This window comes from Moschus berezovskii, chromosome 9 (assembly GCF_049115385.1).
Source record: "Moschus berezovskii isolate FMDL1 chromosome 9, NW_MosBer_1.0, whole genome shotgun sequence".
NCBI classification, from domain to species: domain Eukaryota; kingdom Metazoa; phylum Chordata; class Mammalia; order Artiodactyla; family Moschidae; genus Moschus; species Moschus berezovskii.
The window spans coordinates 99,316,931-99,337,147 of NC_142468.1; the positions used below are offsets into that span (position 1 = coordinate 99,316,931).

Below are 20,217 nucleotides of genomic sequence, written 5' to 3' on the forward strand. Positions count from 1 at the left end.
TTGTGTTGTTGGAAGAGGGTGTTTGCTATGACCAGTGTGTTCTCTTGAGAAAACTCTATTAGCCTTTGCCCTGCTTCATTCCGTGCTCCAAGGCCAAATTTGCCAGGTGTTTCTTGACTTCCTACTTTTGCATTCCATTACAGTCTTCATTCCAATCCCAAAGAAAGGCAATGACAAAGAATGCTCAAACTACGCTAGTAAAGTCATGCTCAAAATTCTCCAAGCCAGGCTTCAGCAATATGTGAACCGTGAACTCCCAGATGTTCAAGCAGGTTTTAGAAAAGGCAGAGGCACCAGAGATCAAATTGCCAACATCTGCTGGATCATGGAGAAATCAAGAGAGTTCCAGAAAAACATCTATTTCTGCTTCATTGACTATGCCAAAGCCTTTGACTGTGTGGATCACAATCAACTGTGGAACATGTTGTCTATGGGGTCACACAGAGTGGTGGGCTGCCATCTATGGGGTCACACAGAGTCTGTGACCCCATAGACGGAAGCCCACCAGGCTCCCCCGTCCCTGGGATTCTCCAGGCAAGAACACTGGAGTGGGTTGCCATTTCCTTCTCCAATGCGTGAAAGTGAAAAGTGAAAGTGAAATCACTCAGCAGTGTCCGACTCTTAGCGACCCCACGGACTGCAGCCTACCAGGCTCCTCCGCCCATGGGATTTTCCAGGCAAGAGTACTGGAGTGGGGTGCCATTGCCTTCTCTGCTTTTAATACTGGAGAGTGTTAAAATAATAACTATGTTTGTATATGGAGGATAAACTAAGATACTAGGCTTCCCTGGTGGCTCAGATGGTAAAGAATCCAACTACAATGTGGGAGACCTAGGTTCGATCTCTTGGTTGGGAAGATTCCCTGGAGGGAAGGCATGGCAACCCACTCCAGTATTCTTGCCTGGAGTATCCCCATGGACAGAGGAGCCTGGAGGGCCCCAGGTCATGCGGTCGCAAGGAGTCGGACATTACCGAGCGACTAAGCACAAACTAAGATACCAGGATAGATAACTTATTTTTATATTCACACTGAACATATTTGAACGTTCTCATTTGTAAAAGAATTTTAAAATTTAAACCGACCCTCACAATATTCCATCAGGCAGGTATAATTATCCCCACTTTAGAGATTATACTGAGGCTCTGAGAGTGACATAATAGCAGGTAGAAGCAGAGCTTGATGTTCTCCTTCACTGTGGCTGCTCCTTAGAGGGAGGCAGGATGCATAGTAGATTTAAGGTAAGTGTCATCCAGAGTAGGTTGCCTCTGAGTCTTTTGTCTAAGGAGGGCATATCACCCAGGCTGAAATACCTGCTTTATCAGGGTTTTGCTTCTGAGGTAAAAATGTTGTTTCCTTAATAAAATGTATTTATAGGAATATACATTCCTTAAGAAATTGCTATTCCTTATAAAATGTGAGTCTTCATTCTAATGGTTCTCTCACGCGTTACACACCCAAGGACCCTGTCATTCTCCCTTCATGCAGCAGAAGCTGTGTTTAGAAACATAAGTAATAAAATTATTTTTGCCATTTTAATTGATCACATAAATACATATATGGTATAGTATGTATAATTATTATGTGATACTTTTGAGTACCTGAGTTAAATGATTTTACCACAGAATAGATACTTTCTGTTCAGCTATTTCATTAGCCTCTGCTATTCATCGTTAATATAAGTAAACGTGCATTTCTTTTTGGGTGTTTGCAATGTCATATGGCATACTACTTGTTCTCTAGTAAAGCAGTTGTTAAAGTTTGGTTCAAGGACCCTGACTGTTGCAAGGTAATAAATTCTGCCAGCAATCTGAATGAATTTAGGAATATATTCTCTGTTAATCAAGCCTCTAGATGAGAATGCAGCCTGGCCCCACTTGGACTGCAATCTTGAGAGACCCGGAGCAGAGGACCCAGAAAAACTGTGCTTGGATTCCTGACCCACAGGATAATAATTAAAACTTCTAAGTTTGCATTAGTTTATTATGTAAAAATTAAAATTGATATGATCTATGTGTCTTCGTTCATTAAAAGAATTTACTTAGGCATCTGACTGTTCTAGGCACCAGTACAATGAACTGAGACCTTCTGTTTCACATAGTGGGTCTCAGCCAGAATCTTTGATCATTTCTCTCTTTATTTAATGGGAAAATGTCACAATGACAGGAGGTTAACTGTGTGCACTCAGGCGATGATGGGGTCAAGTTAACACAGCCTTATGCTAAGATACAGGTCCCTGATTAGAAGCATTTGTAGCTGGAGTTGTCTTGGGCTCCACTTCCTCTCACCTTGGAATAGCCCCAATATCAAGACACTATCAATTTCCATCATAGACTTATGAAGTCAGAGTCAGTTAAAGTGAGTCCCAAATGCCAGGGTGGGGACAGGTGATGACAGAATACCTGAAGGAAGATTTGGAAGTGCTGACTCCTGAGCTCCCAAATTCTGTAGTTTTCTAAATGCAACAAAGGCATAGGCAAGATTCACTTTGTGACTGAGTGGAACATAGAGATTAGGTATCGGTGATCACCAGGGTGCCTGAGTTCCTTCTAACGCATCTTATAAAGACCATGGAAAGTGCCCACTGAATTCAACCTCATTTGACCTCTCAGTAAAGCAGTCCCCATTTTGAGACACTGTGGAAGTCATGATGACTGACCAAACACAATTTTTTATTTTGATAGATCAGCTACAACCAATATCCACCTCCCACTGCCTAGAATAATAGCTTGATACCAGAAAAATCACGGTTGGCGCTCTGGCCTCACAAAACGTTATGGGAGAACAGCAGGGTGGGTATGAACCCAGGTTTCAGTATGGGACAACCTCACCTTGACCACACATCCCAACCTCTGCCCTGTATTCCATTACAGCAAAACTCAAAAATGTTTGCTCTCAGTATCACTAAAAGTTATTGAAGGAACTTCCCTGGTGGCTCAGTTGTCAAGACTCTGTGCTCACACTCCAGGGGGCCTGGGTTTGATCCCTGGTCGGGGAAATAATTCCCACATGCTGCAATTAAGAGTTACATGCTACACTAAAGATCCACTGCAACTCAAGAGGAAAGATCCCATGTGCAAATAAGACCCAGTTCAGCCTAAGTAAATAAATATTTAAAAAATAAACAGAAGTTATTGAGAACAGCAAAGGGCTTTTGTTTATATTGATTGTATCTACATATATATTTACTTTATTAGAAATTAGGACCAAGACATTTTAGAATGCTTAATCATTAACTCAAAATTCATTTAATAATAGCAATAGGGAATCATTAAATATTGATGTATATCATGCATTTTTTAAAAAGCTTATTTTCTAAAACAAAAAAATATTTATAAGCAGAATACTGTTGTTCTTCATTTTCTTTACTGGCTGACTCTGTGTTGACAGTTGGATTCTATATCTGCTTTTGCATTCATCCATTGTACTATGATGTTTTGCCAAATTATGTAAAGAGAATCTGGCCTCACATAGCTAAATGGTTTGAAAGGTAAGAACCTAATAGATACTGCATAATGGTTTGTGGGACCATGAGGGTCCTTGAACCTTTCTTGACCTAATTAGTGCATGCATCCCATTTCTCAGGTCACAGGTGTTGATTCTGACATCAACCTTTTACACAACCAGATATATTTGATGGAAATGTTGGCAGTTGAAGACAGGGCTATCTTCTGCTGGACTTATTCCTGAGGCGGTATAAGGTTTGGAGTTGTTGCAGTCACCATAAAAGAATGTGAGAGGAATTTGCCTGATGTGTGCACGAGGATCTCAGAGAGATGGAAATGGAGAAAGAGAGGGAAACTTCGGTTTTCTTTTCATCATCAGAGTTCTGATAAGCTGCACATTAAGCCATAACAGTTCCTTGTTTCTCAGGACAGTGTAACTGCTCTTTTAGACTGTTAGAACATCTTCAGCAAGGCCAAGTACGTGGAGGGAAGGGCCTTCAGCATGACATTGTGGCTGGAGGAACTCCTGAACAGTCAAAGCTGTGGAGGACCCTGTGGGTCAGAAGTTGGTCAAAATCCAGGGAAGGTGTAGAGGGTATTAAAACAGATGAATGAATGAATTTATTTAATCCTCCTCTTGGTTTTGAATCTCTGTTTTTGAGATAACTGCTCACAACGAAAGAACTGTGGCAAAAGGCTCTCACATTTTGTTAAAAAGGAAATGAAGAAGTCATTTTTTCTCATTATCAGTTGCCACTAAGGCTCTTGATTCCCCTTTAGACAAATTTCACCTTCCAGGTGAGACTGAATTTCTGGTAAGTTCATAAGTGCACTGACCTGGTATAGGTGGGTCCTGGTGTCTTGTGCCAGATTTGGTATTGTCCATATGGTGTGCCGTGGTCGTATTTTTTAACTCAGTGGAATGTGTGAAAGATTTGATCTACTCAGTATTCTTGTCCATTTTAATCACCCTGCTGTTCCCCGTTCACTAAGTTCTCTCATGTCACCAGTTTTGAGTTCAATATACCTTGAAATACTAAGAATTTTGAAGTAGGCATTGTCCTTATGAAATTATAACTCAGACTTCAGACACAAATAACAGTTATCCATTAAACAGTTATGTTTAATAACATAAGTAAAGTTTTAGTGTCAAAAAAGACTATTTTTCATAGGTAATTTGAATTGAGGATGAGAGCAGGATTTCTGTGTTCTCTTCCCTACTCCTTGCCTCAATCTTTTTTATTGCTTCAAATTTTATTGAGATAGAATTGACACACAGCACTAGATAAGTTTAAGGTGTACAGAATAATGATTTGACCTACAAACATGATGAAGTGATTATCACAGTAAGTTTAGTGAACATTCATCATCTCATATAGATACAAAATTAAAGAAATAGAAAAAATTGTCCTTTTTATGAGAATTCTTAGGATTTACTCTCTTAACAACTTTCATATGCAACATACAGCAGTGTTAATTATATTTATCATGTGTATTACAGCTGTAGGACTTATTTATCTTTTAACCTGAAAATAGTTTAACCTGAAGATGATGATTGACTATCTTCATCCAATTCCTCCTCCCTCTCATCCCCTACCTCTGGTAACCACAAATCTAATCTCTTCCTATGAGTTTGTTTCATTTGTTTGTTTGTGAAGTATAATTGACCTACAACACTGTTCGTTCCTGAGACACAGCAGAGTGATTTGATATTTCTGTGCATTTCAGAATGAACACCATGACATCTAGTTGTCATCTGTTACCAAAGATACTACATAAGTTTTGACTGTATTCCGCACACTGTGAATGTGTGCCTGAGACGCATTTGTTTTATAACTAGAATTTTGTACATCTTAATCTCCCTCATCTAGCTCTTTCATTTCCTTACTGCACTCCCCTCTGGCAAACACGTGTTTGTCCTCTGTATCTATGACTCTGATTCTGTTTTGTTATGCTTGCTCATTTGCTGTTTAGATTCCACATATAAGTGAAATCATACAGCATTTGTCTTTCACTGTCTGACATTTCACCAAACGTAATACCCTATAGGTCCATCCATGTTGTCACCGTCTCTCTCCCTTAGGTGATTCAAAAGGAAACAGTGCGTAAAATCTCAGTTACAGACAAAAACCAGTCACAGGGTTTAGATCAGATTCCTCTCCTCTCACATCTCCTGACCTGACCCTGGGACCTTCTTGCCCTGATCTGAGGGTCATTTGAGACAACCCTCTTTGTACCCTCCAGAGGAAATTGCTTTGCAATGTTCCTGATGTTAGAACATAAAGCAGGAGCAGTAACAATGTGAACTGCCCGTTCGCTTCATGCTGGACCTTACAAAGTGTGTTGGAACCACTAACGACTTTCACTCCTCCAAGACTTCTTTGAGATTGGGTACTATTCTGAGCATTTTATGAAATCGGAAATGGAGGCTTAGGGAAGAGAAGTGGACTCCAAGGATCGTGTCCTTGGAATATGCTGATGTGAACAATTAACTTTTCTAATAGTGGCCACCGTGCTGCTGGCCTCAGGTTTAATGCAGCCAGATCTTGAATGTCTATCTCAGAGGGTGGTGGGAGCCAAGCCACGGATTTGTCATCACAGAGCACAGAATCTTCCTTGCTCTGTGTTGAATCCTCATGCCTCCTGGGAAAGATGAGCTACTTTTAAGCTTTAGGGCCACCTCCCTCTGACCCCAACCCAATCTTCAGCACAGGAACTGGGGAAGCTGAGGAACAGGGAAATAGCAGGAAGAGGGTGGGGAAGCCTAAAGGCAGGAGGGAGAGCGTGGCCTCAGGGAGGGAGGGGCTCACAATAGGGGCTCCTGTGAGATGATGAAGTTACATTTTCCTGACAAGAGGAAGTCTCTGTTCCCCTCTCCCGCCACTTTGAATCCTGCGTTGAAATCTGATCGTTTGAAGTTGGAAACATAATCCCAAATCTGAACTTTTTCTTCTGCTGTGTTGCCGTTACCTTATCCTCTGCCTCTGGGATTTGGCCTGGGAGCACGAGTTCCTGACTGTCCCACAGTTCCTGCACAGCTGGCAGACTCGTCTTCAGGTCACATGATTAGAGTATCTGACATGCTCCATTGGTACCCCATAAGAAATTGCTCTTTGCCTGTATCCTCACAGGTATGAAGCACCTGAGCCTCTACCTCTATCATTAACGCTCATGATTAAAATGCTCTTGTCCTGCAAGACTAATTTTTATTTTTCTAACATGACTAATCCATATTCATGTCAAGCCCTTTGAATGGTCTCTTTCTCTTGGTATGACTATCCTCTTAGTTTCTGAATGACCGAATTCTTGTATTGCTCAGAATTTACCCCTTTTTGGGTCCCTGACAACCGCACTGCAGATTCATTTCTATGAACTAACTGAAACCCACTACAGGTGGCCTGCTGTTTGGATGTGAGACGCGTGGTTGTGGAGGGCCCTTTTGTAATAAGGGACTCGAGCATCTGTGAATTTTGATATCTGCTGGGCTCTGGGAACCAATTCCCTGAAGATACTGAGAGATGGCTATACATTGTATTCCTCAGTATAGTTTTCCTCCCTGACACTTATCACCTGAAAAGAAATAATTTTGTAAGTTCAGTTCTTCCCAGTAGAATAGGCAGAAGTGTATCTTTGTTTATACTGCATCCGCACGACCTTAGAAAGCTATCTGGAAGACAATCCCTGCACATCGGTTACCTGCTGCATGAATGAAGGAATGAGTGATGGGGGAGGGGAAGACGACACAAGGCCGAGAGGGACCGGGCAGCTGAGTGAACCGTTAGAGATGCTGTGTCCATGTCTGGGAAGAGAGACGTGATCTGTAGAGACAAGGCAGGTTCACTGCATCCTGCATCATGGCCAATGTGACTCCAGCCTTGCGGTATTCCAACTCCTCCTTCTGCTACTCCAAGGCGTTTGGAAGAGTGAGATCCTATCTTTCCACTGTTTATTAAGCTGAAGTCAGTGGTTTCTGCTGAGCCCCAGAATTTTCCAAACCTAGGGTCTGCATGCAATAGCTCCAACCAGAGGAACAAATCTTCCAATGGCTTCTCCAGAGAAAATGCTCCAGTGCAGCTGGTGTGTAGTACTACCAAGAACAAGAATGAATGATCATATGGACAGTGGGAGGAAAGGAAATTGCTATATATCTGGACCTGGAAAAGGAGCTGATATAAAGGGAGTCAGGAACACCAGACTCAAGGACAGAGGTACAGATCTGATGACAAGCCACCTCTGTTTATTCTGAGTGAAGTCCTGCGAAAGATTCAGCCTGTCTCCCAAGCAGTCACTTGAACGCTGCTCCTGGGTCCAGTGTGCGAGGAGCTTTCCCTTCCTGCTCCTCACTGATTCCTGAGTGCAGCTCTGTGATGGAGGGAGAGGAGGGACTGTCGCTATCTGCCCCCTTTTCTGTCAGTCTACGTTTCCAGAGTCCTGACCCGAATGTGAATGAGCCACTGACCCATCCTTGGGAGAGGACCCCATTCCAGTTCTCCTTCCTCACCTTCTCCAGCACGTGGCAGGCTGTTCTCTCCTCCAGGACATAGAAGTTCTCAGAAAAGAGTGTCACTCCTTCTCCAGGTAGTGCTAGAATCTGATCGTGTACGACCCGAACACTTTATATCATTCCACATTAAACTCAAACTCTGGATCCACCCCTCAGATGACCATGCACACCTGAGGATTTGATATACTTATTTAAAAGTGAATCTCTGAGACTAAAATTTGCCTTTTTCTTTTGGTCTTATCACAGTTATGATATTCCCCTTTCTCTTCATTTTTACATCATATAGTTTACTGCTATCATTTAGTGTATGATTCTTAGATCAGAATAAAATACATTTGTTTCTAGTTACAGAGGACTCTGTGCCTCCTGGTATTGAAATAGTCAGCTATGAATGGAAGCCTCAGTTTCCTGCCCTACAGCAGAGAGAAGGAAAAGTCTGCACAAGTTCAAGACATAGGAACCTCTTATCCTTATGTCTCTCATTTCCCCACAAATCTCTGTTGAGAAGGAGAAACGCCTCTAGACCAGGATGTAGCCACATGACAGAAGGGCACAAGCAGACACACAGAGCCTTGCGTGAAATGTTGTGAAGTTTATTGTGGGTACATATGTAGCTTCAGCTGAGCAAAGCTTAAAGGGCACAGGGCGGCTGGTGCCATGAGGACGGATGCTGATATCCCAGGGGGATCGGGGGATAGGACTGCAACTATGACCATGGGACTTGGCAGGTAAGCATGGGCCAAAGTGCTGACCCAAAATCTAGATGATCTCATCCAAGTGAACTGGAACCACAGGGTACCTGGGACTGTCCCAGGGTGATCTGTTCTCACAGGCAATGACGAACATCTTCCGTGTCCGTGCCTGTTGGTAACGGCAGTTTGTGTAATTCCATGCCTTTCCTGTGAGGTTGCAGTAGGTCATAGGCACTCGGACTGAGCTCTTATGACAGTTCCTCTCGTCTGGTTTAGAGCAGTTTACATTTGGGGCGTAACAAATACCAGCTACATAAGCAAATGTTGCATGGAGAAAAGTATTCTTATTTTTACATCTCATACGGTAACTATTAACCACTCGCATTGCGTCGTTGCATCTAGGGTAGGCCATATTTATGTGCTGAATCTCAAACCACTGAGCCCGGGTTAAAGTACCAGGTGGGGCATGGAGCGAGATCACCATTCCCAAGAGCCCCAGAAGCAAAATGAGACAAAGCCGAGAATCCTGCTGTATTGGAACCATGTTTCCTGTGAAAAGAAAGGCATATTTTGCATCCCGGCAACTAATAACACAGAGCCTCCTCGCTCACCCAGCAGACCCCAGCTGTCACTGTGTTTCTAACTCCTTTCTCCTTTGCACCCCAAAGTCCTGTGCCCTGGGCACTAACTTCAACTCTAGGGCTCCTTGTCTTACCCAGTACCTCTGCTATGGCTCCTGGGAGAACAGATCCAGCTGATGGTCCTGCGGCTCAGGGGCAGCTGGCGCACCCTCAGCCTGGGGACTGGAGATATAGAGCATTCCCTGTGGGTGGGGCCAGCAGAAGCACGAGGGTTCTAAGTCTAGGGCATGAAGAAACCCACAGGCTGGCACAGGGCCCACTTATGCAATGAGCCTCTGTTTCATCATTTGCCAATCCCTCTGTCCCCAGGGACACACCACTGCTGCTTCTCTTGTAGGAAACCTAATTCTAGGCATCCTGCAGGGCACAGCTCTGCCACTGGGTCTGGACTTTCAGATTAAAAGTATCACTGGCTGCAGAATGGCCTTAGATTTTATAACTCAGCTTAGGGCAACACTTTGAAAGACTAAAGTGCATAAAGGAAGGCTCAGTACTCAGCAAATAAGAGTCAGGGAGGCTTGTTTGCACAAGAGGAACTCAGGTCTCCGTTTAGTTTTTAGTAATCGTCCCAGTTCCTTCTCACCATCTCACCCAAATCTTCTTTATCTCCTCACTTCCCTGTGCTGGAAACTTGAGCTCTGGATTTCTCATTGCACAAAATCCTACAAGCAGTTAGTTTGCATCTATGAGTTTCTGTCCTTGCTGTCATTTTTTTCCCCCCGTGCTTCCCATGCACTGAATTCACTTGCTTTTGTTTTTACCCTGGCCTGATCTTTGCTCTCACTTCCTGTGAAGTAGCATAACCTAAAACACCTGAAAGAAAGTCTAAAAGATCTACCAGAGATGAACATTTAGTATCATAGTGGGGATTCCAAGCTAGAGCTTGAATTCCTGCATTCTTTTCAATCTGTGCTATTTTCTACAAAAGTCTGCCTTAGAGCCACCATTTATCTTTCCAGTACATTTCATTTCTCAGTGTTAACAGGAAAACACATTTTCAACTTATAAAATGAGCATTAGTGGATATTCATTGCATTCCTGAAACTATGGAAGTCATGGCGTATAACTTGATGCATGAAACGTACTCTTGGTCCTCAGAGAAGCAGAGCAAAATTATGATAGACCCATGATTTTATTACAGTGTGACAGAGGTAAAAACACCGTGTGAAGACATTTTTTGAGGGGCACTGCGGACAAAGGAATGAGAAGGTTTCCAGAGGGAATGTCCTTTTGAGCAGGGTTATAAAGGATAAATAGAGTTTAGGGACTTTAGGGAATAAATGAGCATTCTAGACTAAGAAGATGTTGTGGGACATTGTACAGACAGGAAAAATGTGAGATGTTAAATCTCTGGTCTAACTTCTAAGTTAGAAAACTAGATTAGGTCCTTAAATGGTTCTGTACAGTCTGCCACGAAAATTAATCCACGTTATTTATTTTTACTGCCTTTCTATATTTCTGTCATCTAGAAATGCAATTATTTTACCATTGATGTCTTTAAGTAAACATTGACATAATGGTGACCTAGGTAGGACTCAGTGCAGTGCTAATAGGATTCTGCCGGAAATCCTGTTCTGCCTAAAATGCATTAATATCTTTTATCATGAAACAAGTTTTTTTTTCCACGTATATTTTGTGAAATGAATTTTCATGAGAGATGAGGATGTCAAAAGGAATTAGAGGTAGTTTAGCCCTTCTGTGATGCTGACAACCACCCTGGGTAGAAGGACCTGTACTTAAATGTCTATAATATGAACTAAAAATCATACACTGTGGTCACAGGGGATGCAGCTGGCTCAAAAACCTGCTCTGGATTGGCATATACAATTTTACATTTAATACTGGGTTTTAGATATTAACTCTTCAAATTGGGATAATTCACATAAAAACCTGCATTCCTGTGTTATCTTTAAGAATCGGGAGATGTTGGTGCACTGAGTCTCTTTCACCACAAGGGATCAACTAGAGAGGAATAGTCCCTGACTTTGGTGAAGGTGGCTATAGTTCAGGGGTTTCACTCACTCTCCTACCTACTGATCACAACCTGTTCACTCGGATACTGCTCATCTAGCTTGCTACAAGTGTCCTGAGAGGCGACTCACACAATATCATGACTGATTTGCCACCACGCTCCCCACCTTTAAAATTGTATTTGAATTACACTTCTATGATTTTCTTGATTGGTTCGTCTACAGTTTTCCACTTGTGCACCTTTACCTTACACTAAATCTCTTCATATAAATTTTAGTTGGTTAGTCTGCATATCGTTCAGTAACTGCCACTAATCAGTCAATCAGTCAGTTCAGTCACTGAGTCATGTCCGACTCTTTGAGACCCCATGAACCATAGTACTCCAGGCCTCCCTGTCCATCACAGCTTCCGGAGTTTACCCAAACTCATGTCTGTTGAGTCGGTTGGATGCCATCCAACCATCTCATCCTCTGTCATCCCCTTCTCCTCTTGCCCTCAATCTTTTCCAGCATGAGGGTCTTTTCAAATGAGTCAGCTCTTTGCATGAGTTGGCCTAAGTATTGAAGTTTCAGCTTCAGCATCAGTCCTTCCAATGAACACCCAGGATTGATCTCCTTTACAATGAACTGGTTGGATCTCCTTGCAGCCCAAGGGACTCTCAAGAGTCTTCTCCAGCACCACAGTTCAAAAGCATCAATTCTTTGGCGCTCAGCTTTCTTTATAGTCTAACTCTCACATCCATACATAATTACTGGAAAAACCATAGCCTTGACTAGACGGACTTTTGTTGACAAAGTATTGTCTCTGCTTTTTAATATGCTATCTAGGTTGGTCATAACTTTCCTTCCAAGGAGTAAGTGTCTTTTAATTTCATGGCTGCAATCAGCATCTGCAGTGATTTTGGAGCCCCCCCAAATAAAGTCTGACACTGTTTCCACTGTTTCCCCATCTATTTCCCATAAGTGATGGGACCAGATGCCATGATCTTTGTTTTCTGAATGTTGAGCTTCAAGCCAACCTTTTCACTCTCCTCTTTCACTTTCATCAAGAGGCTTTTGAGTTCCTCTTCACTTTCTGCCATAAGGGTGGTGTCATCTGCATATCTGAGGTTATTGATATTTCTCCCGGCAATCTTGATTCCAGCTTGTGCTTCTCCCAGCCCAGCGTTCCTCATGATGTACTCTGCATATAAGTTAAATAAGCAGGGTGACAATATACAGCCTTGACGTACTCCTTTTCCTATTTGGAACCAGTCTGATGTTCCATGTCCAATTCTAACCTTTGCTTCCTGACCTGCATACAGGTTTCTCAAGAGGCAGGTCAGGTGGTCTGGTATTCCCATCCCTTTCAGAATGTTCCACAGTTGATTGTGATCCACACAGTCAAAGGCTTTGGCATAGTCAATGAAGCAGAAATAGATGTTTTTCTGGAACTCTCTTGCTTTCTCCATGATCCAGTGGATGTTGGCAATTTGATGTCTGGTTCCTCTGCCTTTTCAAAAACCTGCTTGAACATCTGAAAGTTCATGGTTCACATATTGCTGAAGCCTGGCTTGGAGAATTTTGAGCATGATTTTACTAGCGTGTGAGATGAGTGCAGTTGTGCGGTAGTTTGAGCATTCTTTGGTATTGCCTTTCTTTGGGATTGAAATGAAGACTGACCTTTTCCAGTCCTGTGGCCACTGCTGAGTTTTCCAAATCTGCTGGCATATTGAGTGCAGCACTTTCACAGCATCATCTTTCAAGATTTGAAATAGTTCAACTGGAATTCCATCACCTCCACTAGCTTTGTTCATAGTGATGCTTTCTAAGGCCCACTTGACTTCACATTCCAAGATGTCTGGCTCCAGGTGAGTGATCACGCCATCGTGATTATCTTGGTCGTGAAGATCTTTTTTTTACAGTTCTTCTGTGTATTCTTGCCACCTCTTCTTAATATCTTCTGCTTCTGTTAAGTCCATACCATTTCTGTCCTTTATCGAGCTCATCTTTGCATGAAATATTCCCTTGGTATCTCTAATTTTCTTGAAGAGATCTCTTGTCTTTCCTGTTCTGTTGTTTTCCTCTATTTCTTTGCACTGATCGCTGAGGAAGGCTTTCTTATCTCTCCTTGCTGTTCTTTGGAACTCTGCATTCAGATGCTTATATCTTTCCTTTTCTCCTTTGCTTTTCACTTCTCTTCTTTTCACAGCTATTTGTAAGCCCTCCCCAGACAGCCATTTTGCTTTTTTGCATTTCTTTTCCACGGGAATGGTCTTGGTCCCTGTCTCCTGTACAATGTCACGAACCTCCGTCCAGAGTTCATCAGGCACTCTATCTATCAGATCTAGTGCCTTAAATCTATTTCTCACTTCCACTGCATAATCATAAGGGATTTGATCGAGGTCATATCTGAATGGTCTAGTGGTTTTCCCTACTTTCTTCAATTTCAGTCTGAATTTGGCAATAAGGAGTTGATGATCTGAGCCACAGTCAGCTCCTGGTCTTGTTTTTGCTAACTGTATAGAGCTTCTCCATCTTTGGCTGCAAAGAATATAATCAATCTGATTTCGGTGTTGACCATCTGGTGATGTCCATGTGTAGAGTCTTCTCTTGTGTTGTTGGAAGAGGGTGTTTGCTATGACCAGTGTGTTCTCTTGAGAAAACTCTATTAGCCTTTGTTCTGCTTCATTCCGTGCTCCAAGGCCAAATTTGCCAGGTGTTTCTTGACTTCCTACTTTTGCATTCCATTACAGTCTTCATTCCAATCCCAAAGAAAGGCAATGACAAAGAATGCTCAAACTACGCTAGTAAAGTCATGCTCAAAATTCTCCAAGCCAGGCTTCAGCAATATGTGAACCGTGAACTCCCAGATGTTCAAGCAGGTTTTAGAAAAGGCAGAGGCACCAGAGATCAAATTGCCAACATCTGCTGGATCATGGAGAAATCAAGAGAGTTCCAGAAAAACATCTATTTCTGCTTCATTGACTATGCCAAAGCCTTTGACTGTGTGGATCACAATCAACTGTGGAACATGTTGTCTATGGGGTCACACAGAGTGGTGGTCTGCCATCTATGGGGTCACACAGAGTCTGTGACCCCATAGACGGAAGCCCACCAGGCTCCCCCGTCCCTGGGATTCTCCAGGCAAGAACACTGGAGTGGGTTGCCATTTCCTTCTCCAATGCGTGAAAGTGAAAAGTGAAAGTGAAGTCACTCAGCGGTGTCCGACTCTTAGCGACCCCACGGACTGCAGCCTACCAGGCTCCTCCGCCCATGGGATTTTCCAGGCAAGAGTACTGGAGTGGGGTGCCATTGCCTTCTCCGTTTTTAATACTGGAGAGTGTTAAAATAATAACTATGTTTGTATATGGAGGATAAGCTAAGATACTAGGCTTCCCTGGTGGCTCAGACGGTAAAGAATCCAACTACAATGTGGGAGACCTAGGTTCGATCTCTTGGTTGGGAAGATTCCCTGGAGGGAAGGCATGGCAACCCACTCCAGTATTCTTGCCTGGAGTATCCCCATGGACAGAGGAGCCTGGAGGGCCCCAGGTCATGCGGTCGCAAGGAGTCGGACATTACCGAGCGACTAAGCACAAACTAAGATACCAGGATAGATAACTTATTTTTATATTCACACTGAACATATTTGAACGTTCTCATTTGTAAAAGAATTTTAAAATTTAAACCGACCCTCACAATATTCCATCAGGCAGGTATAATTATCCCCACTTTAGAGATTATACTGAGGCCCTGAGAGTGACATAATAGCAGGTAGAAGCAGAGCTTGATGTTCTCCTTCATTGTGGCTGCTCCTTAGAGGGAGGCAGGATGCATAGTACATTTAAGGTAAGTGTCATCCAGAGTAGGTTGCCTCTGAGTCTTTTGTCTAAGGAGGGCGTATCATCCAGGCTGAAATACCTGCTTTATCAGGGTTTTGCTTCTGAGGTAAAAATGTTGTTTCCTTAATAAAATGTATTTATAGGAATATACATTCCTTAAGAAATTGCTATTCCTTATAAAATGTGAGTCTTCATTCTAATGGTTCTCTCACGCGTTACACACCCAAGGACCCTGTCATTCTCCCTTCATGCAGCAGAAGCTGTGTTTAGAAACATAAGTAATAAAATTATTTTTGCCATTTTAATTGATCACATAAATACATATATGGTATAGTATGTATAATTATTATGTGATACTTTTGAGTACCTGAGTTAAATGATTTTACCACAGAATAGATACTTTCTGTTCAGCTATTTCATTAGCCTCTGCTATTCATCGTTAATATAAGTAAACGTGCATTTCTTTTGGGGTGTTTGCAATGTCATATGGCATACTACTTGTTCTCTAGTAAAGCAGTTGTTAAAGTTTGGTTCAAGGACCCTGACTGTTGCAAGGTAATAAATTCTGCTAGCAATCTGAATGAATTTAGGAATATATTCTCTGTTAATCAAGCCTCTAGATGAGAATGCAGCCTGGCCCCACTTGGACTGCAATCTTGAGAGACCCGGAGCAGAGGACCCAGAAAAACTGTGCTTGGATTCCTGACCCACAGGATAATAATTAAAACTTCTAAGTTTGCATTAGTTTATTATGTAAAAATTAAAATTGATATGATCTATGTGTCTTCGTTCATTAAAAGAATTTACTTAGGCATCTGACTGTTCTAGGCACCAGTACAATGAACTGAGACCTTCTGTTTCACATAGTGGGTCTCAGCCAGAATCTTTGATCATTTCTCCCTTTATTTAATGTGAAAATGTCACAATGACAGGAGGTTAATTGTGTGCACTCAGGCGATGATGGGGTCAAGTTAACACAGCCTTATGCTAAGATACAGGTCCCTGATTAGAAGCATTTGTAGCTGGAGTTGTCTTGGGCTCCACTTCCTCTCACCTTGGAATAGCCCCAATATCAAGACACTATCAATTTCCATCATAGACTTATGAAGTCAGAGTCAGTTAAAGTGAGTCCCAAATGCCAGGGTGGGGACAGATGATGACAGAATACCTGAAGGAAGATTTGGAAGTGCTGACTCCTGAGCTCCCAAATTCTGTAGTTTTCTAAATGCAACAAAGGCATAGGCAAGATTCACTTTGTGACTGAGTGGAACATAGAGATTAGGTATCGGTGATCACCAGGGTGCCTGAGTTCCTTCTAACGCATCTTATAAAGACCATGGAAAGTGCCCACTGAATTCAACCTCATTTGACCTCTCAGTAAAGCAGTCCCCATTTTGAGACACTGTGGAAGTCATGATGACTGACCAAACACAATTTTTTATTTTGATAGATCAGCTACAACCAATATCCACCTCCCACTGCCTAGAATAATAGCCTGATACCAGAAAAATCACGGTTGGCGCTCTGGCCTCACAAAACATTATGGGAGAACAGCAGGGTGGGTACGAACCCAGGTTTCAGTATGGGACAACCTCACCTCGACCACACACCCCAACCTCTGCCCTGTATTCCATTACAGCAAAACTCAAAAATGTTTGCTGTCAGTATCACTAAAAGTTATTGAAGGAACTTCCCTGGTGGCTCAATTGTTAAGACTCTGTGCTCACACTCCAGGGGGCCTGGGTTTGATCCCTGGTCGGGGAAATAATTCCCACATGCTGCAATTAAGAGTTACATGCTACACTAAAGATCCACTGCAACTCAAGAGGAAAGATCCCGTGTGCAAATAAGACCCAGTGCAGCCTAAATAAATAAATATTTAAAAAATAAACAGAAGTTATTGAGAACAGCAAAGGGCTTTTGTTTATATTGATTGTATCTACATATATATTTACTTTATTAGAAATTAGGACCAAGACATTTTAGAATGCTTAATCATTAACTCAAAATTCATTTAATAATAGCAATAGGGAATCATTAAATATTGATGTATATCATGCATTTTTTAAAAAGCTTATTTTCTAAAACAAAAAAAATTTATAAGCAGAATACTGTTGTTCTTCATTTTCTTTACTGGCTGACTCTGTGTTGACAGTTGGATTCTGTATCTGCTTTTGCATTCATCCATTGTACTATGATGTTTTGCCAAATTATGTAAAGAGAATCTGGCCTCACATAGCTAAATGGTTTGAAAGGTAAGAACCTAATAGATACTGCATAATGGTTTGTGGGACCATGAGGGTCCTTGAACCTTTCTTGACCTAATTAGTGCATGCGTCCCATTTCTCAGGTCACAGGTGTTGATTCTGAGATCAACCTTTTACACAACCAGATATATTTGATGGAAATGTTGGCAGTTGAAGACAGGGCTATCTTCTGCTGGACTTATTCCTGAGGCGGTATAAGGTTTGGAGTTGTTGCAGTCACCATAAAAGAATGTGAGAGGAATTTGCCTGATGTGTGCACGAGGATCTCAGAGAGATGGAAATGGAGAAAGAGAGGGAAACTTCGGTTTTCTTTTCATCATCAGAGTTCTGATAAGCTGCACATTAAGCCATAACAGTTCCTTGTTTCTCAGGACAGTGTAACTGCTCTTTCAGACTGTTAGAACATCTTCAGCAAGGCCAAGTACGTGGAGGGAAGGGCCTTCAGCATGACATTGTGGCTGGAGGAACTCCTGAACAGTCAAAGCTGTGGAGGACCCTGTGGGTCAGAAGTTGGTCAAAATCCAGGGAAGGTGTAGAGGGTATTAAAACAGATGAATGAATGAATTTATTTAATCCTCCTCTTGGTTTTGAATCTCTGTTTTTGAGATAACTGCTCACAACGAAAGAACTGTGGCAAAAGGCTCTCACATTTTGTTAAAAAGGAAATGAAGAAGTCATTTTTTCTCATTATCAGTTGCCACTAAGGCTCTTGATTCCCCTTTAGACAAATTTCACCTTCCAGGTGAGACTGAATTTCTGGTAAGTTCATAAGTGCACTGACCTGGTATAGGTGGGTCCTGGTGTCTTGTGCCAGATTTGGTACTGTCCATATGGTGTGCCGTGGTCGTATTTTTTAACTCAGTGGAATGTGTGAAAGATTTGATCTACTCAGTATTCTTGTCCATTTTAATCACCCTGCTGTTCCCCGTTCACTAAGTTCTCTCATGTCACCAGTTTTGAGTTCAATATACCTTGAAATACTAAGAATTTTGAAGTAGGCATTGTCCTTATGAAATTATAACTCAGACTTCAGACACAAATAACAGTTATCCATTAAACAGTTATGTTTAATAACATAAGTAAAGTTTTAGTGTCAAAAAAGACTATTTTTCATAGGTAATTTGAATTGAGGATGAGAGCAGGATTTCTGTGTTCTCTTCCCTACTCCTTGCCTCAATCTTTTTTATTGCTTCAAATTTTATTGAGATAGAATTGACACACAGCACTAGATAAGTTTAAGGTGTACAGAATAATGATTTGACCTACAAACATGATGAAGTGATTATCACAGTAAGTTGAGTGAACATTCATCATCTCATATAGATACAAAATTAAAGAAATAGAAAAAATTGTCCTTTTTATGAGAATTCTTAGGATTTACTCTCTTAACAACTTTCATATGTAACATACAGCAGTGTTAATTATATTTATCATGTGTATTACAGCTGTAGGACTTATTTATCTTTTAACCTGAAAATAGTTTAACCTGAAGATGATGATTGACTATCTTCATCCAATTCCTCCTCCCTCTCATCCCCTACCTCTGGTAACCACAAATCTAATCTCTTCCTATGAGTTTGTTTCATTTGTTTGTTTGTGAAGTATAATTGACCTACAACACTGTTCGTTCCTGAGACACAGCAGAGTGATTTGATATTTCTGTGCATTTCAGAATGAACACCATGACATCTAGTTGTCATCTGTTACCAAAGATACTACATAAGTTTTGACTGTATTCCGCACACTGTGAATGTGTGCCTGAGACGCATTTGTTTTATAACTAGAATTTTGTACATCTTAATCTCCCTCATCTAGCTCTTTCATTTCCTTACTGCACTCCCCTCTGGCAAACACGTGTTTGTCCTCTGTATCTATGACTCTGATTCTGTTTTGTTATGCTTGCTCATTTGCTGTTTAGATTCCACATATAAGTGAAATCATACAGCATTTGTCTTTCACTGTCTGACATTTCACCAAACGTAATACCCTATAGGTCCATCCATGTTGTCACCGTCTCTCTCCCTTAGGTGATTCAAAAGGAAACAGTGCGTAAAATCTCAGTTACAGACAAAAACCAGTCACAGGGTTTAGATCAGATTCCTCTCCTCTCACATCTCCTGACCTGACCCTGGGACCTTCTTGCCCTGATCTGAGGGTCATTTGAGACAACCCTCTTTGTACCCTCCAGAGGAAATTGCTTTGCAATGTTCCTGATGTTAGAACATAAAGCAGGAGCAGTAACAATGTGAACTGCCCGTTCGCTTCATGCTGGACCTTACAAAGTGTGTTGGAACCACTAACGACTTTCACTCCTCCAAGACTTCTTTGAGATTGGGTACTATTCTGAGCATTTTATGAAATCGGAAATGGAGGCTTAGGGAAGAGAAGTGGACTCCAAGGATCGTGTCCTTGGAATATGCTGATGTGAACAATTAACTTTTCTAATAGTGGCCACCGTGCTGCTGGCCTCAGGTTTAATGCAGCCAGATCTTGAATGTCTATCTCAGAGGGTGGTGGGAGCCAAGCCACGGATTTGTCATCACAGAGCACAGAATCTTCCTTGCTCTGTGTTGAATCCTCATGCCTCCTGGGAAAGATGAGCTACTTTTAAGCTTTAGGGCCACCTCCCTCTGACCCCAACCCAATCTTCAGCACAGGAACTGGGGAAGCTGAGGAACAGGGAAATAGCAGGAAGAGGGTGGGGAAGCCTAAGGGCAGGAGGGAGAGCGTGGCCTCAGGGAGGGAGGGGCTCACAATAGGGGCTCCTGTGAGATGATGAAGTTACATTTTCCTGACAAGAGGAAGTCTCTGTTCCCCTCTCCCGCCACTTTGAATCCTGCATTGAAATCTGATCGTTTGAAGTTGGAAACATAAT

At 42.0% G+C, this 20,217-nt stretch overlaps 1 protein-coding gene across 2 annotated transcripts; it reads right to left on the reverse strand.

Annotated features, from left to right (window-relative positions):
- Window positions 1-8,520: 8,520 nt before the first annotated feature.
- On the reverse strand, window positions 8,521-9,518 carry LOC129562971 (eosinophil cationic protein-like). 2 transcript variants are annotated; one of them, XM_055436491.2, is made up of 2 exons: window positions 9,363-9,518; window positions 8,521-9,189 (listed from the first exon to the last, which is right to left on the reverse strand). In XM_055436491.2, the coding sequence occupies exon 2, from the start codon at window positions 9,182-9,184 to the stop codon at window positions 8,708-8,710; it is 477 nt and encodes a 158-aa protein (XP_055292466.1). In that variant the 5' UTR covers window positions 9,185-9,189; window positions 9,363-9,518; the 3' UTR covers window positions 8,521-8,707. The 2 variants fall into 2 exon arrangements, with proteins under 2 accessions (XP_055292466.1, XP_055292465.1); XM_055436490.2 differs by having other exon boundaries at window positions 9,356-9,476.
- Between the last annotated feature and the right edge of the window lie 10,699 nt (window positions 9,519-20,217).

Bases quoted from the DNA above. Each gene is read 5' to 3' on its own strand.
- LOC129562971 (XM_055436491.2), bottom strand. From the start codon at position 9,184: ATGGTTCCAATACAGCAGGATTCTCGGCTTTGTCTCATTTTGCTTCTG.